The sequence below is a fragment of the Trachurus japonicus genome, chromosome 6 (assembly GCF_045865225.1).
Source record: "Trachurus japonicus isolate A0001 chromosome 6, Traja_1.0".
Taxonomy (NCBI): Eukaryota; Metazoa; Chordata; class Actinopteri; order Carangiformes; family Carangidae; genus Trachurus; species Trachurus japonicus.
In genome coordinates, this window is record NC_140912.1 from 20,745,064 (window position 1) to 20,771,803 (window position 26,740).

Sequence of the window (26,740 nt, forward strand, 5' to 3'; positions counted from 1 at the left end):
AACAATTAATTAGGCAAAATAAATAAAATGGTTAAAATGTAAACCGTCGAAACATTAGACTTTGAGTCTGTAAAACCACTGATTAGCCATTTCAGTGGTTCTTATCAGTTTCATCATTTTATTGGATCATTGTTATCTACTATAATGCATTAATAATTAATTAATAATCAATCTTTGTAGCTGTTGGACTGCTTTGTGAGAGCTGTAAAAATCAAACAAACCTGCTAATATTGGAGACACGAACATGCACATTTTGTACCACAGTTCAGACATCTGCAGCCACAATAAACTCTTACTCATCACAATAACAAGCCTGAACAGTCTTAACTTAACTCAGAGCAGGTCCCCACAACGCTTTGTGGCCACTTAATACAGCCCACTTCATCTTGTATGACAGTTTTTTTTATTATATTTTCAGAGAATCCCAAAATAAACCTATTACCACCTCAGTCAGAAGCATAATCCATTATGGCGGATTTAGTGGAGCATTTAGCATTCAAGCTCATCATTAAATTTGGATCACCCAGTTATCGTTTGTCCTATTTTAATTTTCTATTTGCAGGTTGGATCGCTGTCATAATGGCTCCAGCTCTCTGCATGCTATTTTATTGCAAATCAAAGCATTTCATATACAGGGAGCTAGAGAGAGCTATTCAAATGCCAGATCTATTTTTAGCACCAACTTGTGGATCTAAGAGACATGAAAGAAGTACAATGAGGGGGAGTGGATGTAAAGAAACTGGTGGTAAAGGAGGAAGGGCACTGTATGCAGTTTGAGAAATATCAGGCTTAATGAAGCCAACATGCTGACAAGATGTTGAGTTCCCTGTGGCTACAGTCTGAGAATGATTACCCACCAAACTCCACCATAATGTAAAAAAATCCCCCAAGTACAGATCTGATGTGAGCCTTAAAATTAGAAGTTTTTGAAGTCTGTGCAAGAAATGCTGTGTAAGGTTTTCCCCCATGAAGTAGAAGTGTTATTATTTATTCATCCTTTGAGGGTGCACTTTGCTACCTGCAAGCTCAAAGTTGCTCTGAATAATGCAGAGGTGTGCCAGCACAATTCTCCTGTTCAGCATGCAGCATATTCAGTTGCTCTGCTCCTTTTAATACATTGACTGAAACAATCTAAATACTTTTTGTATAATGAATTCAACAGGAATGCAATTGCTGACACACAGACTGTGCACATTTTCACATTAGCCTGTAAATTATTACACTACAGTACATCATCTGAGACATCATCTTTGGTATTGTGTAAAAAAAACATTTTAACTATGTTCACTTGCACACAGACTCGTACCACACACTACACGACCATACACATACATGGGGTAGAAATCTAGTAACATCTTTAATCCCATTTTGTTTGACAGATTGAAAGATATACAAATATTAAAATCTTGCTCCTTTTATATTCATTTTTTTTGCATTGTACCAGCAAGCATCTCAAAAAGCATTTCAAAAACATCCTAAAACATCATATCTATTTGCCATTCTTGTTTCTCATTGAAAAACCCAAGTGCTTTCAATCTTTTTAAGTATACAATACGATCCAATAAAAATAAAACATGGGCAGCACATATTATTTGTCTTTTGAAAAAAATGTACCTGCCTCATGGAAAATTCTGCCCTTTAGAAACTGAAAATAAAGTTTGTGGTGGTCTGATGGTTTTGACATCACAGGAAATGGCCAGCTATGCAGCAGGAAATGATATAACATCGTTGTTTCGAGGAATGTACACTGAAAAGGACACTAACACAAAACAACTATGGATGCGACTAAGTTCACACTGACACAGTATGGATTTTTTAACACCTCCAATACCACCAATAACATGTTCAGTTGTCATAATTTGAGTTCCTGAGCTATTGTTTAATGCAAAACATCTCTTTAATTTCCAAAAAATATATCAAAGTAGGACTTGAACAATCAGATGCACAGTGAAAAGACAAAGGTCACAAACATTATCATATAGAACTGGCCAAAATGTAATTCAAAGATACTGATAAAAATAAACATCTCATAGTTTTTAAAGATGGACAGTGCAGGAAGACAAATGCATCCAGTGCATTATTCACTACAGTGCATACAAATACAAAAGATTACAACAAAACTCCTTCATTAAAAGGCATTACACAGTTCAAACTGCCTTAAGAGGTGCAAAAACTATTGGCTGTACAAACTGACAAACTTCAGTAAAATATGACATATACTGGCGTATCTTTAAGGTTCCTATGACAAGGTAAAATCACTTTATCTTTTACTTTTTGACTTACATGATGAAAACAAAAATAAGAGTGACAGCTATTGGTCTTATAGAACACAGGTTTTTAAAAGGCACATGGTATTCATATCAGCATGTTTATCAAGCCATTCTCAAGATTATTTAATTACAATATTTTCCTTATAATAATACCTATACAGCATCCAACATATTACCTGAGCCAAAGATGTAATCATCAGTAAGTCATATACAGTAGTAAGCGAGCTGAGAAAAACAACTGAGCAAAAAAAAAAGTATGTAATTATGAGACAGAATTTTAAGAATAATCAAAGTCATCTTTGGTCAGTGATTATGTCCACTATGTACAGTTTTCTCCTTTGTCAAACATTCAACATTTTTAACAAATAAATACAAGAAAAGGAGATTTAAATCCAGAAAGCTACAGGGTCCTTCACAAGAGCATAACAGGTATAAAAAAACAGAAACAGTTGCAGCACAATCTATTTAAAGTGTTCCCTTTACAAATGTCTGCACAGTTTCTTGCTAAGAGTAAAGAGAGAAGCAGAAGACCTGAGCAGTTTCTCTGGCCTATGCATCGTGGTACCCGTTTTTGCGGAAACCTTTTTTGGGTTCTACATTCTCATAAATAGAGAGCGCAGCGGTGTTTTGATAGATTAGATCCACGTTGGTTCCAGTTCTTGCCCTGATGATGTCCATGGCGCACTGGTTTAAGAACACATACTGATCCTGCAATGAGACCAAATGCAAAAAAAGTTTGCCAATGCTGCAGCATACTGATCATTTCAAACAACATGTACAGTAAAGGGTTAAAAACCCTACCTCTGTTTGCACCATTAGGGGCCGGTGCATACGCAGATCATGAACGATGCCATACACATCCACAATGTTTTCCCTTTCTATCTGGAAGATCAGACGATCAATGGATATGAAGGTGCCTGTGCGGCCAACTCCAGCACTGAATGTAGACAAAGTAAACACATGGACAAGAGGGAGAGAGAATAACAGGTAAATTAATTTTTCTCCTTTCTGAAACAGTTATATAGTTAACGGTGTGTGTGTGTGTGTGTGTGTGTGTGTGTGTGTGTGTGTGTGTGTGTGTGTGTGTGTGTGTGTGTGTGTGTGTGTGTGTGTCGTTGAGTCAAACCTGCAGTGGACCATAGTGGGAGAGTGTCTGGAGTATTGGTCCATGTGCTCTCTGACCAGATGTCTGAAGCTGATGAGGAGTTCAGTAGTTTCTGGTACCCCATGATCGGGCCAGGCTGTGAAGTGGAAGTGACGCACTGCACGGGTCTCTGCTGTTTTTACCTGAAGAACAAATAACACACAAACTCTTAATACATGTTAAATTGCTTTGTTGTTTTTTCCTGCCATAACATTACATCTCACCACTTACGTTTTTAACATCAAAATCTCTGATGGTCCAGTCATCAAGTGGTATTTCAGAGGTTGTTGTCACAGTAATGTTGTCAAAGTGCTTTGTGTCAGAACTCCAGTACTGCTCGCATTTTACCTGGAAAGGAAAGACAGAAAGTTATCGCATCTATGTGCGTTAGCGTGCATGTTGCTGCTAGTTGTGGTGTTTGTGTTGGCACTCACCCGACCCTGTTCGTTACAACGTGTCAGCATGACAAGGGTCTGTACATTCTTCTCCCATATCATCCTCCAGAACTCGTTGACTGTGGTGGGCAAAGGACCCTGAGCTGCAATAAACTCCTTCCTGGAGTTGTAACCCTGCCAAACAAAACATCAGCCCAGCCCCACAACATAAACACCCATCCTGTTCAGTTTTCTCTGAGAATCTCAGCTGCTACAAAAAATCACCATGTAACAAGATGGAAAGATGGTAGCATGGAATTAAGCAAAAGAATGAGCGGGTTTGTTTTTAAAAAGCAGACAGCTGCCCCTACAAATGTCAGTACGCACCGGCATGTAGTTAGCATTGATGTAGTCGTCATAGGGACTTCCATGGATTATAGAGAGTTTCACCCTAGAGGAGTCATCTAGGAGGTGAGAGAAGAGGGTAAATGGAAAAAATCTCCAATGTATGAAATGTTATAGCATGTTCAGGTTTCTGCAATGTGAAAGGAGTGAAATTGGATGAATTTTCTCAGCGTATTTCCAAACACTGTTATTGCATTGAAAAATGTTTGATAACTGTATGTTTTAATGTCCAAACAAAAATGGGATAAGATAATGGTAGTAGATACACCATGATAGGCGATGATGATATAGTTGAAAAAGCGATGAGTGTTACTGTGGAGAGCAGCAGAGGTGGATTTGTTAAGGAGACTCACAGGGGAGCACGTTGTTGTAGCGGTTCTTGGGCTTATTCTCCAAAGTCAGAGCGCTTGTTTTCGACTGACCCGTACCAACAAGCTTCAGGTCCTGTACAAGAAAGGGGACAAAAAGCGACTCATAATTGGATGCCTCGCTTTACACCCAAAATCCGGTACATGTGCACCAAACCAGGAGAAACCTAAATGTCAGTAAGGAAGCAAAAACTTTTTTTTAAATCCAGTTACTAATCAATTTCATGGTCAATTAATTCCAATTCCATCCCTTAATGTGATTAATCATATTACATGACTGAATCAATTTAGAATAAAGATCAATGTTTTTTGTTTTTTTTATCAGTAACTGGCTGCTATGAATAGACACATTTTCTTTCAGGAGTTAATGTTTCACCTCAAACTCCTCAGCAAAGCCACAGTTGGAGTCTGCTTTCTGCTTCTTGTAGTAATCCTCGTAGTCCTCCATCCTCACAGCCACACTTCTGTTTAAATGAACACCAGAGATATGTTTTATTCAGAAAACTATCCCACTGCCCGTTCTAGCAAGGATGTGTAAGATTTCATAGTTCTGATTATACTTTATTATTTGCAGAATCTATACTTACACTTTGGCTCTGTTAAAGGAAAGAGGAGAAAGTAACATTGACTGACAGTTTTAACTTTTGTTTATTCATTTAAAAGTATAATAATATGGTAAGAATAAAAACCTTACCTCATTGAATGAATCTGGATGTCTGATGATTCTTTGTTGGCTAACCTATGGTTCATAAATAATGAGTTTAGAGTGAACACCTGTATGCACTGACATAATAATGATTTTTTTAATCAACTATGATGATGACAAACCTTTTCCAGTAGATAATGAAGCCAATGAGGATGATGAAGAGAATACAAAAAATCCCCAGTGTTACTCCGATAGCAAGGCCAATGACAGCTACAATGTTGACAAAGATTGGGACAGGGAAACATCAGAAGAGGTCAGTGAGTGTTTCCTATCGTTATCAGAGTGTTTAAAGGTAAATCAAACAAATCAAACGCTGATTCTGGGTACCTGGGTTTTGTGGGAGCACAACAATAGGATAGAGGTTTGTTATTGAAACCAGAGACCCTTGGACAACCACAAGCCCCTTCGGATCAGTGTCCAGACGGGTGAACAACACAATGGCATATCTGCAGGATAAAAGAGATTTTCCTTTATGTTTTATTTTTTATCAACACAGATCTTACATTCAGGCTTTTTTTGCTCTGTGACAAAAAATGAACCTAAAATAACTAATGCTGTATCATTTGTTGAATATACACAGTATCGTTTTTGGTCTTACTGGTAATTTCCATTGGCATTCAAAGGACCATTTGTGTAGCCATGCCAAGCCTTCGAAGTGGTTCCATCACCTACTATGATCTCAATATCGTCCTCTCCACTGCGCGATTGCTGAACGCTGACCTCTTTGATTGTTGCAAGATACACTTTAGTCTCTCCTGCCTTCCACTGATCATATGTTTTCTCCAAGAACGGTGTCAAAGTGTCTCCTGAATAGAATTACCATTTAGTGTTAATCATATGAAACAAATACACAAAAAAGTAAGAAGTACTTTTACCGCACATAAATAAATTGATCTCCAGGATACAGGTCGTGCACAACAAATTGTCTCTTAAGCATGAATGGATTAGGATAATGTGACATAATTACAAAACACCCTGACATTAAGAAAAGAAAAAGAGACCCACCAGGGGAGCTGTCTGTCACCAGCACCCCAACATGTGTGACAGGCCCATTGGTGCCATCCAGCAGCGTTCTGTCAATCTGAAGGTAGAACTTGTCGTACACCCTCTCAGTCACCACCAACAGTGACTCATAGTTGGGTAGGATGCGCGGAGCTTCAAGAATTAAAATTATGAAAAGATTTGTTTTTGAGAACTTTTTTCATATATCATACTTAAACACAAAAAAGTAATTTAAAACTGTGAGGAAATATGTCTGCAATAAATGAATGTCTTTCAGCAACAATAACAGTAATATTAGAGTTTTTGCATTACAGTTATGTAAATAATTCTCCTCAACACATATTGTCCTACCTGTAATGCCTGTGCTGCAGTTCTGAGTAACAGGAATACTGGGCAGTCCACAGCTCAGCGTCTCCACAGTCAGACTGTAGTCAGTAAAGTGCCGCAGGTTGGACACAATCTGATTACAACAGGTGTTTGAGTTGATCTCGCTGCCGTTTACCCTGACTAGGAAGCCAGAGTGCAGGCCACTGGGTTTGGTCCAGGACAGGTTGATTGTTGCATTTGGTTCGTCTGGACCGACACATTTTATGTCTGTCACTGGGCTTGCCTCTGCATGACATAGAAGTAAATATTAAAAGCGTCAATGATATTAAAGTAGATTAATCATGTTGGCCAAATATGGGAAAGGGAAATGAAATAGTTGTTTATGATCATACTTGTGCAGTTGAAATTTGACGTTGGAGCACTCTGTGTCCCGTCACATGCCTCTGTGGTGACTTGAAAGCTGTAGTTGGTGCCAGGCGCCAGGTTATTGATAGTATACTCATTTTTGTCTGTGTTGCCACTGTTGGGCCCATTTTGGCCTTGCCATGTCACAATGTAACGATAGCATGCCTGGTAATGAGCGGGTCTTTCCCACACGAGTGTCATGTTGTTCTCCTCTGTCTTTCGCACCGCAAGAGACTCCACACTCAATGGCTCTGTTTGTTTCAAGGCATTTAAAAGGTGCAAATGTTACTCCAGATAGTCAAGGTGAGAGAGAATAGCGCTCGTGTTTGATCATTGCTCAGGTACAGAAATAAAAGCTCTTACTTGTAGTAACCAAGGAGATGTGAACCGCCTCGCTCTCAAAACCCAGGGGACCCACTGTTGTAATGGAAATGTTGTAGGAAGTTCCAGGAAGCAGGGAGGCAAACGTGTGACTGGTGGCGGTGGTGCTGTTGGTTGTGATGTCTCCTCTCCCATGGGATTGTGTGGTGATCAGTTTGTAGAAGAATGAAGCACCACTCATCAGAGGGGCTTCATCCCACCTAATTGTAATTGAACTGGTCGTCTTTGTCAGGAACTCAATTGGCCCTGGGGGGTTGGGGACTGGGGTTGGGGGTGAGGAATGGAATCAAAACACATTAATATCAACAAGCAGAGTGAAGTCTTTCATTCATCATCATATTTTAGAGAGGTAAGCTGTAAGCTGTAAACTGTTTGACACAACTAAAAAAAGTTGTCACCTTACAGTAACATACTGTATTTATCTTACTTACAAGTTGCATTAGTGACGGGTCCAGATGTTCCATTGAAGGGTCCACTATGAGACACTACTGTGGCTGTGTAAAGCCTCCCTGCAGACAGGTCATCAAACTGAAAGCTGGTGGTGGAAGAGTTCAGCTTTTGACAGTTGTCTTGCGAGGAAGTTTTGTTTAGATAAACCTCGTAAGATTCCACCATCCCATTAGGTATGGTCCATGACACCAGGATTGAACTATTGGACCTCTGACTGGAGATGCTGGGTTGCACGGCCTCAGGCTCTATAAATGTGCAGAGGGGGGAGTGATTCAAACTGATCAACCGCAATGACAATGTCAAATAGAGAAGGAGAAGTGATAGGTGAAAATCTTACTGGTGTACTGTGAGATGGCTTCTGCTTTCCCTTCGATGCCATTCTCTGCCCTGACAGAAATATAGAAGGTGCAGTTGGTCCCAGGGTCGAGCCCTGAGATCTTGACGACCTCTTTTTCTACGGTTTCATTTTTGGAGCCACAGCCTGTTGTCTCAATTCGATATGTATATTCCCTCTTGTACTCCAATGGTTTCGTCCAAGTCAGATTTATAGTAGTCGTGTTTAAGGTCACAGCCTCCGGCGATCTAATAGCAAAGGGCCCTACAGACAGAAAAGAGAGCATTACTTTTGAACACATAAACATTGAGCTTGTGTCTTCTTTCATATTCTGTCAAATTAGCAGCACTGAATAAAAGGTAAAGGAAAGATGACAAAATGTTTTTTTGCTTTTTCAGCTCCAGCATAATAATAATGTAAATGTCCAGGGATAGAGAATGTTAAGTTTGTTAGATGTATTCATACGTGTGAAGTAGGAGACTGTCACAGGAGATGCCTGAGTGCCATCTGCTGTCCGTGTAGTGACAGTGAAGCTGTAGTTGCTCCCAGATGAAAGTCCATTCACTGTGACTGTGAGATCTTCAACTACTTTCTGATCAGAATAGGAGCCATTGCTGACTTGCACTTCATAGGTGTAATGAGGTTTGCTGTGAGGTTGTTCCCACTCCAAGGTCACTGCATTTGTGGTGATGTCTGTCTGTGTCAATTTAATTACAGCATATGGTCCTGAAAAAGTAAAACAGATTAAACACCAAAGTTAAATCAGATTTTTTGGTTAAAAAAAAACTTAAAGACATTATTAAATAAATAAGCATTGGGAGTTGATATGCTGCAATAACTGTGTGGTTATTCTCACTTGGTGCTTTTGATTTTTTGTGCATCAAGGACATTTTATTTATAAAACTAAGACTAAAGTAGTTTGGCACCTACTTCTTTGACAGTTAATCTTTGAGTCTTTGAATTTGACCTTTTTTTCCTTTATCTTTTTTTAACAAATTATTATCACTGTTTCACATCTGCCTACTTGAACATATGTAACAAGTATCTCCTTGGGGTCTGTCACTAGTAATCACACTCACTGGTATAGTTCTGTGCTGTCACCGCTGTGCTCTGATAGTGAAGCACGCCTACAGTAACAACAGAGATATTGTAGGGGCTTCCAGATTCCACATTGTCCAACAGGAACCAGTTGTTTGCAGTCAGATTAAGGCCATGAACAGAAGACACACTGAAGTTGTAATTAGTATGGTTCATGAGATCTGGAACTGGCCAGGTAAAATTGATGGACTCCACTGTCTGAGACTCCACTGCAATGGGGCCAGGAGAGGTGGGAACTGAAGAGCAGAAGAAATACGATTTCATTAGAGCTTAATTCAAAGAAACATTCACGAAATAAATTGTCAAGATAGAAATGAAATAATGCAGTGCACATAGATTTATGAGACACAATCTTGTTTTAACTTACAAGTTGCGTTGCAAACTTTTGGGCTGTCAGTCTGAAATCCACTTTTGGTGGACACCACTATACAGTAAAGCACTCCTGGTTCCAGGTGCGTAAATTTTACGTTCACAGTGTTGTTGGCCAGATCCGTCTTGTTTTGGAGGAACTGATCTCCTCTATACAGCAGGACATTGTAGGAGAGCACCCCCCCAAATGCTGACATCCAGCTCACTGACATGGTAGTTGTGTCCCCAGTGAATGTGATATTAGAAACGGCTTCAGGTCCTGGAGGGAAAAAGACATACATTTAATGTAATATACATTTTGATTATCTTAAGTATCCTAACCCTAACCCTCTAACCCCCTAACCGCTTAACCCCATACGTTTTAGATCTCTGTCTAAAATAGTGACCACATTAAGTTAATCTAATAAATAGGCAGGGCTGTGTAGTGACACAGTAATTGTAACATAGTTATTGTGTTCTAAAATGTTTAATGACAGACTTAACATTTTATGACAAGACCTGTATTACAAACTGGAGTTGTGGCATTTGAAATATGTGGGCATTTAATAGGCAGGGGGTTCTACTGTAATAAACAACTCTGTTGAGTTGCATTATGGAAACTGTGACCTCTAGTAATTTTAGTGATTAAAGTGGCAAGAGAGAAGTTTTTTTTTCACTTGAACCTATAATTAGGAATCAATTGATCAATTGCACAATTGATTGCACAATGTAATAGGAATAGAAATACAAGACTAGAATCACAAGCTGTTTTCAGTGTACAATTTTCCTGGGAACAAATGGAATAACTGTGAGATTGTTTCCAAGTACACATTGTATCTCTGTTGCATATATAAACACATTTCAGAAACTTTGAAGACATACTTGAGAAACTTGATGTGTTTTCCTCTTTGGAATTGACCCCCCCTACAACTGTAAACACCTGAAAAGTGTACAGTTTTCCAGGGGTCAGATCGAAGAAGGTATAAGTCTCTGTCTTTGTTTCATTTTTCTGAACCTCTATGCCGTCCTGGAGCGCTATCACCAGGTAGGAGTAGGAAGGCTTATAATCACTTTGTTTGAGCCACGTCAGCCGGATGGCTGTTTTGTTCACTTCACTCACTGTGAGGTTGATCACTGCTTTGGGCACTGCAGCAAATACAGCAGAGGGTTATGTAAGGCCAAAAAACCTCAACAGAAAATGGTATTTGATATTTTTGTGGTTTTTGGATTTGTGTATGTACTGTAGGATATTATCAAGTTGAAATAGCACATGACCAATTAAGGCTTCAGCAGTGTGTCTGCATTTAAAAAGGTCTTACTTGTATAACTGAATGTCTCTTCCTCCGTGGATACGAGTCCTGATTCTTCTTCTATTATTGTGCTGACACTGATATTATATCTACTTCCTGGCTCCAGGTCCGTTAAATCAATGCTGTTATTGTCAATTGTTTCGTTAACAGGTTTTCCTGTGGCACTGTTGGCTTTAATTAAGTATTTGTAATAGGGCTGGGCTCCATGCGGGTATTGCCATTCCACTTTGATTGAGGTGGTGGATTGAGTACTGGCTCTAAGGTTCAACACAGGGTTGGGCACTAGAAAGACGACAAACAAGATGGACATGTTAGTTAAAAAAAAAAGTAAGTAGATTAGAGGTGAATTCCATCAATAACATTGAGATGCATTTGAAATTTGCAGTATTATAGCTGCTAGCAAGAAAAGACATTGGCTTGTGTATTGCAAGTATGAATTATGTCAATGAAGGCAAAAGAGACACTTCTCTGCTCTTTTGTGCCTCCTTTGTTGTACTTACGAGTGTAAGAAGAAGCATAGACAGCCGTACTCCTCAAATCTTGGGGTCCAACTGTCACCACCGTTATATTGTAACGTATTCCTGAGGACAGTGGGGACAGCACTGTGGTATTGAGTGCTGTGTTATGTTGTACTTCTCCAACCACAGGCTGGTAGGTGATATTGTAGCTGATGCCTGGAGCATTTTCCATCTGGACAGGAATTGCCCAATTCAGCTGCAACGAAGAGTTTGTCCTCTCTATGATGTTAAGGGATCCAGGAGGTGTGGGATCTAAGAGGTGTGAAAGACAGGTACAGGTACACAATGTTTTTTTGTTTGTTTGTTTTCAGTAACTGCGTTGTCAAAGAAAACTAATGCAACTCTGTAGGTGTACTGAGATACAAAGGCTAGCATGTCAGGCCCTAGCAAAACTAAACGTTGTTGGCTGTCAATATTTAATTGTTGACTGATTGTATGCAATTTAGTGGTTTGAGTCCATTAAATTAACTACATAAAACATGTTTAATGTGTAGGCAGCTCTAAGGATGTGATCAATAAAACCCTATGAAACAACAACAGAAAACAATGTTGAACTTACTAGTTGCAAGTGAAGTCAGGTCAGATGTGTTGCTTAAGTCTCCAGCTAAAGCTGTCACTGTGACATTATAGATTCTCCCAGGTTTTAAATCATTAAAGTGGGCTTTGGTGTCAGCTGTGTTGATGGTATTAAAATCCTGCAGCATTATATTTGAGATGTTCACCACGTATTGATCAACCTTCCCTCCAGGTAAGTCCCAGCTGATGGACAGGTTTAATGTCCCTTGCCCTGAAATGTTCCCAGGTTTTGTGGGCCCTGTGCAAAAAAAAACAAGTAGAGGCTGTTTGTCTTTCTTATCATTGCATGCGTTAAAAAAAACAAAATATGGTGTCATACACAAAACATGAACAAAGTAATTGTTAGATAATAGGAAACTTGAATGAGAATGGGCAGAGACTGCTCATGAAGAAACCTCACATCCAAGCTACAGCCTAAGCAGATCCAACATGCAAGTATAAGGCATGCATCAATGCCAGCCACTCCTCCAACTCAAAGGTTATCCCGCTTTTCCTCACCTCCCTTGACAAAGCACTCTCTGTCTCCAACTAGTAAACTGCTGTAGATTAAGTGGAACTGTCTACGGGCCCCAGCCAGCAGCATGGGAAACCTTTCTCCCTTCCACATTTTCATTGACTCTGGAATTAAGACGTTTTCACCTCAAGATCATCATGCTGCACAAGAACAGCTTCATGACCAAATGACCTCTATAACTACCATTTCTCTACTCAGCACCTTGAAAACAGCCTTTATATACTGTACATCATGCTTGCAAAACTCACAGCAGGGCAGTTAGATGCAGGAGAAATCTTGGAAGCTGAGGAGACACCTTGATCTCATTTCTGTTGATGCTGACTGTCTCCGGTATTCTCTTTGTATTCCTGCTTGAATTCAGCTCCTCCCTGAGACCTGTCACCAAACAGTTTGTCGTTGCCTGCTTGCAATTGAAGACCTACGGTAAATGATATTTGCACATGACGGACCGCAAGTATCCACCCCAGATCAGCGCTCGAGGGGTTGATAGACAGAGTCTCACTGGTTGATAAGAAGTTTAACTCTCTCTTGGCATTGAGAAGATCTATAAGATGGGCCAAAAGGTCAAAACCCCACCCTGTATTTCCACTGACAGCAAGACTCTTGACTGTGTCAACTCATTAAGATACCCCAGGTCCACAACCACCAACAACCTGTCACTTGACAAGGAACTGGACCACCATCTTGCGAGGGCCACTGTAGTGTTAGCCAAGCTGCTGTAGCCAAGACAGTGTGTTTCCACATGCCCTAAACTGGGCACACAAATCTCAAGGTCTAAGAAGCCTTTGTCATCAGCACACTACACATGAGCAATTCCTGTGCTGCATCCTGGTTACTTGGCAGGGAATATGACCTAACGAGAAGTCAGAGTAAGTGTTCATTCCTCTAGTATGTTTGCTATGCTGAGCTGGCAAACATAGACTCAGACAGTGGGAGAGCATTGCAAAAGACTGCAGCACAAAGACAGACTGTTGCTGTTGGATCTAGTCATGGTATACTCCCTCAATACAGAAGATAGAGACACATATACAGTATGAGAGAACTATCTCCTGTGTGGGGCTGCACAGCCACGATCATCACTGGAACAAAAACTGACAAATGGCTGACAAATATCTCTAATGTCTAAACGAATAAATACACAAACAAAATACACACTAAAATTATGAAATACCTCTAATTAAAAACAGAGCCACAACAAAATATCCCTAAACATGCTGATGTGTAGTTCACTTTGTGCAGCAAAATGGATAATACATTAAGAAAAAACATGCATGTAAATCTGCAACAGAAATCTGATTAACCTATTAATTGTTTTTATGTTGTTGTTGTTTTTGATTGCCTGATTTGCTAATCAAACTGATTCACTCAGTCTGTAGAATAAAAAAATACTGAGGAATTGCCATCCCAATATACACAAAGTCTGTAATGAGATGTATGAATATCTTTTGTCTGAACAACACAACAGATACAACTAGAACATATTTATTATGCAGTTTCTAACAAAACATAAATGATTACTTACTTGTGTGATGTGAAACACTGACGCTTTGTCCCTCAGTATGATTGTCATCTGCCACTGCAGTAACATGTATTGCATACTTAACACCAGCAGTCAGCTCAGGAATGGTTATAGATGTTTGAGACACATTGGTAGTGTGACTGTCATTTCCATTTGTCCACTGTACTCTATAGAAGAAGCTGTATCCTTCTGGCTTGGTCCAGGTCACAGAGATAGAGGATGTGGTGAAAACTGTGACGCTGAGTTCACCGACTGGTTGAGGTGCTGTGATTGAGGGATAAATACACAATGAAGAGGAGGAAAGAAATGACAAGGCATGATGAGCATCAATAAACACATGCTGATATAATGTGGCTTACTTGTAACTGTTGTCAATTTTTTGGTATCTCCTTCTGTCTCATTGTCCCCAGCAACAGCTGTGACTGTGATGGTGTATGTTGTACCAGAGATCAGATTTGGCAGCACAGCCGAGGTGTTACTGGTGTAAGCAGTCATTGGCAATCCACCGCTTGTCCACTGTACTCTATAGGAGGAGCTGTTTCCTTCTGGTTTAGTCCACTTCACAGACACAGAGGATGTGGTGACATTTGTCACAGTGAGATTTTGGACTGCTCCAGGTCCTGAAAATGAAGGATAAATTCACAATGAGGAGGAGAAGAAAAAAGACTTCTGTCAGTTGGCAAGCGCAAAACAGGAGAGCACAGCAGCACACACAAACAAGCTACTGGAATTCAAAAATATATTATGTTACTTGTGACTGAGGTGAATCTATGAGGATCTCCTTCTGTCTCATTGTCTCCAGCAAAAGATGTGACTGTGATTGTGTATTTAGTACCAGCAGTATCAACCACATTTACAAATGCTTACTTACTTGTGTACTGAGTAACAGTAGAGCTCTGTCCATCAGTATTGTCATCTGCCACTGCAGTAACACTGATTTTATACTGGACACCAGCAGTCAGGTTACTAATGTGTATAGATGTTTCAGACACATCTTTAGTCTTAGTGACATCTCCCCCTCTCCACTGTACTCTATAGAAAGAGCTGTTTCCTTCTGGTTCAGTCCAATCCACAGACACAGAGGATGTGGTGACATTTGTCACAATGAGATTTTGGACTTTTTCAGGTTCTGTGAGTGAAGGATAAATTCACATTGAGGAGGAGAAGAAAAAAGACTCCTGGCTGCAGCAAGTGCAAAACAGGAGAGCACAGCAGCACATACAAACAAGCAACTGCAATTCAAAAATGTATATGTTACTTGTGACTGAGGTGAATCCATGAGGATCTCCTTCTGTCTTATTGTCTCCAGCAACAGCTCTGACTGTGATTGTGTATTTAGTACCAGGGATCAGCTCTGACAGCACAGTAGAGGTGTCATTTATATAGCTGGTCATCAGAGCTCCACCATTGTGCCACTCCAACCTGTACGTGAACACCTCACCAGGAGGTGAGGTCCAGTTCAGAGAGATGGAGGAGGTGGTTTGGGACACAATATGGTGGTTCCCAATTATACCTGGTCCTATAGACAAGAGAGGAAGAGAGGGTGTGAAAGTCAAATCTGTAATGTGAGATGAAAACAGCATCGACGACAGGAACAAAAAAGGGAGACAAGTAGTCACAGCCAGACAAGTAAACTATGGACAAGAAAAAATCTTTAAAAATTAAACAATGAAACACAAGTGCTCAATACAGCATCAGTATAACTACTCCACCCTCCTGTCAGGGTACAATCCTGAGATACATCAACTTCTCCTTTAGGAGGACATGTTATTCACATCTCTGAAAGTCACCCTGCTCGTCATCATTGCTCAGTCTCCTCCACCAGGTCTCCTCAGTAGACTTCCTGACACTATCAACCACATTTAAGTGCTTACTTACTTGTGTACTGAGTAACAGTAGAGCTCTGTCCATCAGTATAATTGTCATCTGCCACTGCAGTAACACTGATTTCATACTGGACACCAGCAGTCAGGTTACTAATGTGTATAGATGTTTCAGACACATCTTTAGTCTTAGTGACATCTCCCCCTGTCCACTGTACTCTATAGAAGGAGCTGTTTCCAACTGGTTCTGTCCATTTCACACACACAGAGGATGTGGTGACATTTGTCACAATGAGATTTCTGACTTTTTCAGGTCCTGTGAGTGAAGGATAAATTCACATTGAGGAGGAGAAGAAAAAAGACTCCTGGCTGCAGGACGCGCAAAACAGGAGAGCACAGCAGCACAAACAAACAAGCTACTGGAAATTCAAAAAATATATTATGTTACTTGTGACTGAGGTGAATATATGAGGATCTCCTTCTGTCTCATTGTCTCCAGCAACAGCTGTGACTGTGATTGTGTATTTAGTACCAGGGATCAGCTCTGACAGCACAGTAGAGGTGTCATTTATATATCTGGTCATCAGAGCTACACCACTGTCCCACTCCAATCTGTACGTGAACACCTCACCAGGAGGTGAGGTCCAGTTCAGAGAGATGGAGGAGGTGGTTTGGGACACAATACGGTGGTTCCCAATTATACCTGGTCCTATAAACAAGAGAGGAAGAGAGGGTGTGGAAGTAAAATCTGCAATGTGAGATGAAAACAGCATCGACTACAAAAACAAAAAAGAGAGAAAAGTAGTCACACCCAGACAAATAAACTATGAACACAGAAATTCTTAAATAATGAAACACAAAACAGGGCGGAGGATCCAGGATCAGCAATAATCGTATCCATCATCTTACTTGTGTAATGAGAAATCTGTTCTGTTTCACTTTCTGTTTGGATATCTCCAGCCACTGCTATGACTGTAAAACCGTACTTCACTCCAGCAGTCAGCTCAGTGATATTTATTTTTGTTTCATTCACATTGGTCCTCCAGTCAGCTGTTCCATTAGTCCACTCTACTCTATAAAAGGAGCGCTCTCCCTTTGGCTCAGTCCACATCACATACACTGAGGATGTTGTGATGTTGGACACACTGAGGTTCAGGACTACTTCAGGCTCTGAGAGGGAAAATGTGTGATATGGGTGAATTAATTACTTTGAATGATCAATCATCATAGAAGAGACATGTTGCCTCAGCAACATTATCAAGCTGTTTCAATGCAACTGGAGGTTCAATTAGCATCTTTGTACATCATCTACTTTTTCATGTATCCAAACCTCTTCACACAGATACCCAGGGTCAACCTTAACAGCTGACCAACCACTTTCTCTGACTTGTGTGAAACACAAACAGCAGCTTGACATAGACTCTGATTTTCCACTGAAAGATCAAATGTAAAATCAACCCTGTGTAGTAAACTTATTTCATCTGCTGTATCTATGAACTCACTCTCTCAGTCTCTACCCAGAAACATTAGCAAGAGCTAATGGGCTACAACAAAACTGGACAAACCAAACTCAAAGCTTTGCCTCACTGCTGAACTGTCTCATTGACACGGAGGTGTGGTTCAACAGCATCACTACAGCTGATGCCCAACACAGCATCAGTACAACCACCAACTACTCCACCCTCCTCTCAGGGTACAACCCTGAGATACCAAGAGGACGAGTAATTCTACACCTGAACTTGTCTCACATCGGCCTCTGAAAGTCGTCCTGCTCGTCATCATTGCTCAGTCTCCTCCACCAGGTCTCCTCAGCAGACTTCCTGACACTATCAACCACATTTAAATGCTTACTTACTTGTGTACTGAGTAACAGTAGAGCTCTGTCCGTCAGTATTGTCATCTGCGACTGCAGTAACACTGATTTCATACTGGACACCAGCAGTCAGGTTACTAATGTGTATAGATGTTTCAGACACATTTTCAGTCTTAGTGATATTTCCCCCTGTCCACTGTACTCTATAGAAAGAGCTGTTTCCTTTTGGTTTAGTCCAATTCAAAGACACAGAGGATGTGGTGAAATTTATCACATTGAGATTTTGGACTGCTTCAGGTTCTGTGAGTGAAGGATAAATTCACATTGAGGAGGAGAAGAAAAAAGACTCCTGGCTGCAGCGAGTGCAAAACAGGAGAGCACAGCAGCACACACAAACAAGCTACTGGAATTCAAAAATGTATATGTTACTTGTGACTGAGGTGAATCTATGAGGATCTCCTTCTGTCTCATTGTCTCCAGCAACAGCTGTGACTGAGATTGTGTATTTAGTACCAGGGATCAGCTCTGACAGCACAGTAGAGGTGTCATTTATATATCTGGTCATCAGAGCTCCACCATTGTGCCACTCCAACCTGTACATGAACACCTCACCAGGAGGTGGGGTCCAGTTCAGAGAGATGGAGGAGGTGGTTTGGGACACAATATGGTGGTTCCTAATTATACCTGGTCCTATAGACAAGAGAGGAAGAGAGGGTGTGGAAATTAAATCTATAATGTGAGATGAAAACAGCATCGACTACAAAAACAAAAAAGGGAAACAAGTAGTCACAACCAGACAAGTAAACTAAGGACACAGAAATTCTTAAAAAATGTAACAATGAAACACAAAACAGGGCGGAGGATCCAGGGACAGCAATAATCATACAGTATCCATCATCTTACTTGTGTAATGAGAAATCTGTTCTGTTTCACTTTCTGTTTGGATATCTCCAGCCACTGCTATGACTGTAAAACCGTACTTCACTCCAGCAGTCAGCTCAGTGATATTTATTTTTGTTTCATTCACATTGGTCCTCCAGTCAGCTGTTCCATTAGTCCACTCTACTCTATAAAAGGAGCGCTCTCCCTTTGGCTCAGTCCACATCACATACACTGAGGATGTTGTGATGTTGGACACACTGAGGTTCAGGACTACTTCAGGCTCTGAGAGGGAAAATGTGTGATATGGGCGAATTATTACTTTGAATGATCAATCATCATAGAAGAGACATGTTGCCTCAGCAACAATATCAAGCTGCATAGAGTCTGATTTTCCTCTGAAAGATCAAATGTAAAATCAACCCTGTGTAGTAAACTTCTTTCATCTGCTGTATCTATAACTCACTCTCTCTGTCTCTACCCAGAAACATTAGCAAGAGCTAACGGGCAACAACAAAACTGGACAAACCAAAACTCAAAGCTTTGCCTCACTGCTGAACTGTCTCATTGACACGGAGGTGTGGTTCAACAGCATCACTGCAGCTGATGCCCAACACAGCATCAGTACAACCACCAACTACTCCACCCTCCTCTCAGGGTACAACCCTGAGATACCAAGAGGACGTGTTATTCTACACCTGAACTTGTCTCACATCGGCCTCTGAAAGTCGTCCTGCTCGTCATCATTGCTCAGTCTCCTCCACCAGGTCTCCTCAGTAGACTTCCTGACACTATCAACCACATTTACAAGTGCTTACTTACTTGTGTACTGAGTAACAGTAGAGCTCTGTCCGTCAGTATGATTGTCATTTGCCACTGCAGTAACACTGATTTCATACTGGACACCAGCAGTCAGGTTACTAATGTGTATAGATGTTTCAGACACATTTTCAGTCTTAGTGACATCTCCCCCTGTCCACTGTACTCTATAGAAGGAGCTGTTTCCTTCTGGTTTAGTCCAATTCACACACACAGAGGATGTGGTGACATTTGTCACATTGAGATTTCTGACTTTTTTAGGTCCTGTGAGTGAAGGATAAATTCACATTGAGGAGGAGAAGAAAAAAGACTCCTGGCTGCAGCAAGTGCAAAACAGGAGAGCACAGCAGCACACACAAACAAGCTACTGGAATTCAAAAATGTATGTTACTTGTGACTGAGGTGAATATATGAGGATCTCCTTCTGTCTCATTGTCTCCAGCAACAGCTGTGACTGTGATTGTGTATTTAGTACCAGGGATCAGCTCTGACAGCACAGTAGAGGTGTCATTTATATATCTGGTCATCAGAGCTCCACCATTGTGCCACTCCAACCTGTACATGAACACCTCACCAGGAGGTGGGGTCCAGTTCAGAGAGATGGAGGAGGTGGTTTGGGACACAATACGGTGGTTCCTAATTATACCTGGTCCTATAGACAAGAGAGGAAGAGAGGGTGTGGAAGTCAAATCTGTAATGTGAGATGAAAACAGCATCGACTACAGGAACAAAAAAGAGAGAAAAGTAGTCACACCCAGACAAATAAACTATGAACACAGAAATTCTTAAAAAATGAAACAATGAAACACAAAACAGGGCGGAGGATCCAGGATCAGCAATAATCGTATCCATCATCTTACTTGTGTAATGAGAAATCTGTGCTGTTTCACTTTCTGTTTGGATATCTCCAGCCACTGCTATGACTGTAAAACCGTACTTCACTCCAGCAGTCAGCTCAGTGATATTTATTTTTGTTTCATTCACATTGGTCCTCCAGTCAGCTGTTCCATTAGTCCACTCTACTCTATAAAAGGAGCGCTCTCCCTTTGGCTCAGTCCACATCACATACACTGAGGATGTTGTGATGTTGGACACACTGAGGTTCAGGACTACTTCAGGCTCTGAGAGGGAAAATGTGTGATATGGGTGAATTAATTACTTTGAATGATCAATCATCATAGAAGAGACATGTTGCCTCAGCAACAATATCAAGCTGCTTCAATGCAACTGGAGGTTCAATTAGCATCTTTGTACATCATCTACTTTTTCATGTATCCAAACCTCTTCACACAGATACCCAGGGTCAACCTAAACAGCTGACCAACGACTTTCTCTGACTTGTGTGAAACACAAACAGCAGCTTGACATAGAGTCTGATTTCCACTGAAAGGTCAAATGTAAGATCCACCCTGTGTAGTAAACGTCTTTCATCTGCTGTATCTATAACTCACTCTCTCTGTCTCTACCCAGAAACATTAGCAAGAGCTAATGGGCTACAACAAAACTGGACAAACCAAACTCAAAGCTTTGCCTCACTGCTGAACTGTCTCATTGACACGGAGGTGTGGTTCAACAGCATCACTGCAGCTGATGCCCAACACAGCATCAGTACAACCACCAACTACTCCACCCTCCTCTCAGGGTACAACCCTGAGATACCAAGAGGACGTGTTATTCTACACCTGAACTTGTCTCACATCGGCCTCTGAAAGTCATCCTGCTCGTCACCATTGCTCAGTCTCCTCCACCAGGTCTCCTCAGCAGACTTCCTGACACTATCAACCACATTTAAATGCGTACTTACTTGTGTACTGAGTAACAGTAGAGTTCTGTCCGTCAGTATTGTCATCTGCCACTGCAGTAACACTGATTTCATACTGGACACCAGCAGTCAGGTTACTAATGTGTATAGATGTTTCAGATACTTTTTCAGTCTTAGTGACATTTCCCCCTGTCCACTGTACTCTATAGAAAGAGCTGTTTCCTTCTGGTTCAGTCCAATCCACAGACACAGAGGATGTGGTGACATTTGTCACAATGAGATTTTGGACTGCTTCAGGTTCTGTGAGTGAAGGATAAATTCACATTGAGGGGGAGAAGAAAAAAGACTCCTGGCTGCAGCAAGTACAAAACAGGAGAGCACAGCAGCACATACAAACAAGCTACTGGAATTCAAAAATGTATTGTTACTTGTGACTGAGGTGAATCCATGAGGATCTCCTTCTGTCTCATTGTCTCCAGCAACAGCTGTGACTGTGATTGTGTATTTAGTACCAGGGATCAGCTCTGACAGCACAGTAGAGGTGTCATTTATATATCTGGTCATCACAGCTCCACCATTGTCCCACTCCAACCTGTACGTGAACACCTCACCAGGAGGTGGGGTCCAGTTCAGAGAGATGGAGGAGGTGGTTTGGGACACAATATGGTGGTTCCCAATTATACCTGGTCCTATAGACAAGAGAGGAAGAGAGGGTGTGGAAGTCAAATCTGTAATGTGAGATGAAAACAGCATCGTCTACAAAAACAAAAATGAGAGAAAAGTAGTGACACCCAGACAAGTAAACTATGGACAAGCAAAAAAATAAAAAAAAATAAAACAATGACACGTAAGTGCTCAATACAGCATCAGTACAACTACTCCACCCTCCTTTCAGGGTACAACCCTGAGATACATCAACTTCTCCTTTAGGAGGACATGTTATTCACATCTCTGAAAGTCACCCTGCTCGTCATCATTGCTCAGTCTCCTCCACCAGGTCTCCTCAGTAGACTTCCTGACACTATCAACCACATTTAAGTGCTTACTTACTTGTGAACGGAGTAACAGTAGAGCTCTGTCCATCAGTATTGTCATCTGCCACTGCAGTAACACTGATTTCATACTGGACACCAGCAGTCAGGTTACTAATGTGTATAGATGTTTCAGACACATCTTTAGTCTCATTGACATTTCCCCCTGTCCACTGTACTTTATAGGAGGAGCTGCCTCCTACTGGTTTAGTCCAATCCACAGACACAGAGGATGTGGTGACATTTGTCACATTGAGATTTTGGACTGCTTCAGGTCCTGTGAGTGAAGGATAAATTCACATTGAGGAGGAGAAGAAAAATGACTCCTGGCTGCAGTGAGTGCAAAACAGGTGAGCACAGCAGCACACACAAACAAGCTACTGGAAATTTAAAAAATATATTATGTTACTTGTGACTGAGGTGAATATATGAGGATCTCCTTCTGTCTCATTGTCTCCAGCAACAGCTCTGACTGTGATTGTGTATTTAGTACCAGGGATCAGCTCTGACAGCACAGTAGAGGTGTCATTTATATAGCTGGTCATCACAGCTCCACCATTGTGCCACTCCAACCTGTACGTGAACACCTCACCAGGAGGTGGGGTCCAGTTCAGAGAGATGGAGGAGGTGGTTTGGGACACAATATGGTGGTTCCCAATTATACCTGGTCCTATAGACAAGAGAGGAAGAGAGGGTGTGGAAGTCAAATCTGTAATGTGAGATGAAAACAGCATCGACTACAAAAACAAAAATGAGAGAAAAGTAGTGACACCCAGACAAGAAAACTATGGACAAGCAAAAAAATAAAAAAAAATTAAACAATGAAATGTAAGTGCTCAATACAGCATCAGTACAACTACTCCACCCTCCTTTCAGGGTACAACCCTGAGATACATCAACTTCTCCTTTAGGAGGACATGTTATTCACATCTCTGAAAGTCACCCTGCTCGTCATCATTGCTCAGTCTCCTCCACCAGGTCTCCTCAGTAGACTTCCTGACACTATCAACCACATTTAAGTGCTTACTTACTTGTGTACTGAGTAACAGTAGAGCTCTGTCCATCAGTATTGTCATCTGCCACTGCAATAACACTGATTTCATACTGGACACCAGCAGTCAGGTTACTAATGTGTATAGATGTTTCAGACACATCTTTAGTCTTAGTGACATTTCCCCCTGTCCACTGTACTTTATAGGAGGAGCTGCCTCCTACTGGTTTAGTCCAATCCACAGACACAGAGGATGTGGTGAAATTTATCACATTGAGATTTTGGACTGCTTCAGGTCCTGTGAGTGAAGGATAAATTCACAATGAGGAGGAGAAGAAAAAAGACTCCTGGCTGCAGGACGCGCAAAACAGGAGAGCACAGCAGCACATACAAACAAGCTACTGGAAATTTAAAAAATATATTATGTTACTTGTGACTGAGGTGAATAGATGAGGATCTCCTGCTGTCTCATTGTCTCCAGCAACAGCTGTGACTGAGATTGTGTATTTAGTACCAGGGATCAGCTCTGACAGCACAGTAGAGGTGTCATTTATATATCTGGTCATCAGAGCTCCACCATTGTGCCACTCCAACCTGTACATGAACACCTCACCAGGAGGTGGGGTCCAGTTCAGAGAGATGGAGGAGGTGGTTTGGGACACAATATGGTGGTTCCCAATTATACCTGGTCCTATAGACAAGAGAGGAAGAGAGGGTGTGGAAATTAAATCTATAATGTGAGATGAAAACAGCATCGACTACAAAAACAGAAATGAGAGAAAAGTAGTGACACCCAGACAAGAAAACTATGGACAAGCAAAAAAATTAAAAAAAATTAAACAATGAAATGTAAGTGCTCAATACAGCATCAGTACAACTACTCCACCCTCCTGTCAGGGTACAACCCTGAGATACATCAACTTCTCCTTTAGGAGGACATGTTATTCACATCTCTGAAAGTCGTCCTGCTCATCATCATTGCTCAGTCTCCTCCACCAGGTCTCCTCAGCAGACTTCCTGACACTATCAACCACATTTAAGTGCTTACTTACTTGTGTACTGAGTAACAGTAGAGCTCTGTCCCTCAGTATTGTCATCTGCCACTGCAGTAACACTGATTTCATACTGGACACCAGCAGTCAGGTTACTAATGTGTATAGATGTTTCAGACACATCTTTAGTCTCATTGACATTTCCCCCTGTCAACTGTACTTTATAGGAGGAGCTGCCTCCTACTGGTTTAGTCCAATCCACAGACACAGAGGATGTGGTGACATTTGTCACATTGAGATTTTGGACTGCTTCAGGTCCTGTGAGTGAAGGATAAATTCACATTGAGGAGGAGAAGAAAAATGACTCCTGGCTGCAGTGAGTGCAAAACAGGTGAGCACAGCAGCACATACAAACAAGCTACTGGAAATTTTAAAAATATATTATGTTACTTGTGACTGAGGTGAATATATGAGGATCTCCTTCTGTCTCATTGTCTCCAGCAACAGCTCTGACTGAGATTGTGTATTTAGTACCAGGGATCAGCTCTGACAGCACAGTAGAGGTGTCATTTATATATCTGGTCATCACAGCTCCACCATTGTGCCACTCCAACCTGTACGTGAACACCTCACCAGGAGGTGAGGTCCAGTTCAGAGAGATGGAGGAGGTGGTTTGGGACACAATATGGTGGTTCCCAATTATACCTGGTCCTATACAAGAGAGGAAGAGAGGGTGTGGAAGTCAAATCTGTAATGTGAGATGAAAACAGCATTGTCTACAAAAACAAAAATGAGAGAAAAGTAGTGACACCCAGACAAGAAAACTATGGACAAGCAAAAAAATTTAAAAAAATTAAACAATGAAACGTAAGTGCTCAATACAGCATCAGTACAACTACTCCACCCTCCTTTCAGGGTACAACCCTGAGATACATCAACTTCTCCTTTAGGAGGACATGTTATTCACATCTCTGAAAGTCACCCTGCTCGTCATCATTGCTCAGTCTCCTCCACCAGGTCTCCTCAGCAGACTTCCTGACACTATCAACCACATTTAAGTGCTTACTTACTTGTGAACGGAGTAACAGTAGAGCTCTGTCCATCAGTATTGTCATCTGCCACTGCAGTAACACTGATTTCATACTGGACACCAGCAGTCAGGTTACTAATGTGTATAGATGTTTCAGACACATCTTTAGTCTTAGTGACATTTCCCCCTGTCCACTGTACTTTATAGGAGGAGCTGCCTCCTACTGGTTCAGTCCAATCCACAGACACAGAGGATGTGGTGACATTTGTCACAATGAGATTTTGGACTGCTTCAGGTCCTGTGAGTGAAGGATAAATTCACATTGAGGAGGAGAAGAAAAAAGACTCCTGGCTGCAGCGAGTGCAAAACAGGAGAGCACAGCAGCACATACAAACAAGCTACTGGAAATTTAAAAAATATATTATGTTACTTGTGACTGAGGTGAATAGATGAGGATCTCCTGCTGTCTCATTGTCTCCAGCAACAGCTCTGACTGAGATTGTGTATTTAGTACCAGGGATCAGCTCTGACAGCACAGTAGAGGTGTCATTTATATAGCTGGTCATCACAGCTCCACCATTGTGCCACTCCAACCTGTACATGAACACCTCACCAGGAGGTGGGGTCCAGTTCAGAGAGATGGAGGTGGTTTGGGACACAATATGGTGGTTCCCAATTATACCTGGTCCTATAGACAAGAGAGGAAGAGAGGGTGTGGAATTCAAATCTGTAATGTGAGATGAAAACAGCATCGACGACAGGAACAAAAAGGGAGAAAAGTAGTCACACCCAGACAAATAAACTATGAACAAGAAGAAAACCTAAAAAAAAATAAACAATGACACACAAGTTACAGCATCAGTACAACTACTCCAGAAAATCAACAGCTTTGACTATGATTGTGTATTTAGTACCAGCAGTATCAACCACATTTACAAATGCTTACTTACTTGTGTACTGAGTAACAGTAGAGCTCTGTCCCTCAGTATGATTGTCATCTGCCACTGCAGTAACACTGATTTCATACTGGACTCCAGCAGTCAGGTTACTAATGTGTATAGATGTATCAGACACATTCTCAGTCTTATTGACATTTCCCACTGTCCACCGTACTCTATAGAAGGGGCTGTTTCCTCCTGGTTTAGTCCAACTCACAGACACAGAGGATGTGTTGAAGGATGTGACAGTGAGATTTCTGACTTCTTCGGGGTCTGTGAACGACATAGAAGTGGGATAAACATTACGGGATATATGGGATATGTGTGAGAATAATTGGTTGTGTGAGAGACTTTGGTTTAAACGTGAGGGAACTTAATTAAACAAACAGGTAATAGTACTAAATTCTCATATGCATATTTATTTATTTTTAATCTATTTAATTCCCACAAAATATACTTTATTAACAGTAAGATGTTGCAGCTGTCGAAATGCATTTTGCACTCATCTTTTCCATAGACATCTAATAGATTAAACTCTGGAACATAAATTAATCAACAAAGAGACTTACACAGAGTGACATTTACACGGCAATCAGAGCAATTAGTAGAGATC

General features: G+C 41.0%; 1 protein-coding gene across 10 annotated transcripts; it reads right to left on the reverse strand.

Moving 5' to 3' along the window:
• Positions 1-1,333: 1,333 nt before the first annotated feature.
• Positions 1,334-26,357, reverse strand: ptprjb.2 (protein tyrosine phosphatase receptor type Jb, tandem duplicate 2). 10 transcript variants are annotated; one of them, XM_085779700.1, is made up of 42 exons: positions 26,140-26,357; positions 25,620-25,877; positions 25,230-25,487; positions 24,220-24,477; positions 23,598-23,858; positions 21,188-21,445; positions 20,244-20,504; positions 19,775-20,035; positions 19,387-19,647; positions 18,589-18,849; positions 18,115-18,375; positions 17,728-17,985; positions 16,782-17,042; positions 15,308-15,568; positions 14,921-15,178; positions 14,409-14,669; positions 14,053-14,313; positions 12,000-12,254; positions 11,423-11,692; positions 10,932-11,204; positions 10,495-10,758; positions 9,632-9,892; positions 9,246-9,500; positions 8,632-8,892; positions 8,170-8,430; positions 7,814-8,077; positions 7,365-7,643; positions 6,989-7,252; positions 6,621-6,881; positions 6,273-6,422; positions 5,866-6,073; positions 5,595-5,713; positions 5,390-5,477; positions 5,256-5,300; positions 4,938-5,025; positions 4,547-4,637; positions 4,176-4,252; positions 3,849-3,983; positions 3,646-3,762; positions 3,397-3,557; positions 3,072-3,207; positions 1,334-2,978 (listed from the first exon to the last, which is right to left on the reverse strand). In XM_085779700.1, the coding sequence occupies exons 2-42, from the start codon at positions 25,789-25,791 to the stop codon at positions 2,820-2,822; spliced, it is 8,814 nt and encodes a 2,937-aa protein (XP_085635826.1). In that variant the 5' UTR covers positions 25,792-25,877; positions 26,140-26,357; the 3' UTR covers positions 1,334-2,819. The 10 variants fall into 10 exon arrangements, 9 of the variants coding, with proteins under 9 accessions (XP_085635826.1, XP_085635818.1, XP_085635821.1 ...); XM_085779692.1 differs by lacking the exons at positions 23,598-23,858; positions 24,220-24,477; positions 25,230-25,487; positions 25,620-25,877; positions 26,140-26,357 and adding exons at positions 15,928-16,188; positions 16,321-16,581; positions 21,574-21,900; XR_015036014.1 differs by lacking the exons at positions 4,176-4,252; positions 23,598-23,858; positions 24,220-24,477; ... (1 more) ...; positions 25,620-25,877; positions 26,140-26,357 and adding exons at positions 15,928-16,188; positions 16,321-16,581; positions 21,574-21,911.
• Positions 26,358-26,740: the final 383 nt, after the last annotated feature.

What these genes read in the sequence shown, in the direction of transcription:
- ptprjb.2 (XM_085779700.1), bottom strand. Translation starts at nt 25,791, where the DNA reads ATGTACAGGTTGGAGTGGCACAATGGTGGAGCTGTGATGACCAGCTAT. An exon ending in TACTGTTACTCCGTTCACAA is followed by an intron (nt 24,478 to 25,229) that starts GTAAGTAAGCAC and finishes CTTCACTCACAG; the next exon opens with GACCTGAAGCAGTCCAAAAT. An exon ending in AGCCATCTCACAGTACACCA is followed by an intron (nt 8,078 to 8,169) that starts GTAAGATTTTCA and finishes GCACATTTATAG; the next exon opens with AGCCTGAGGCCGTGCAACCC.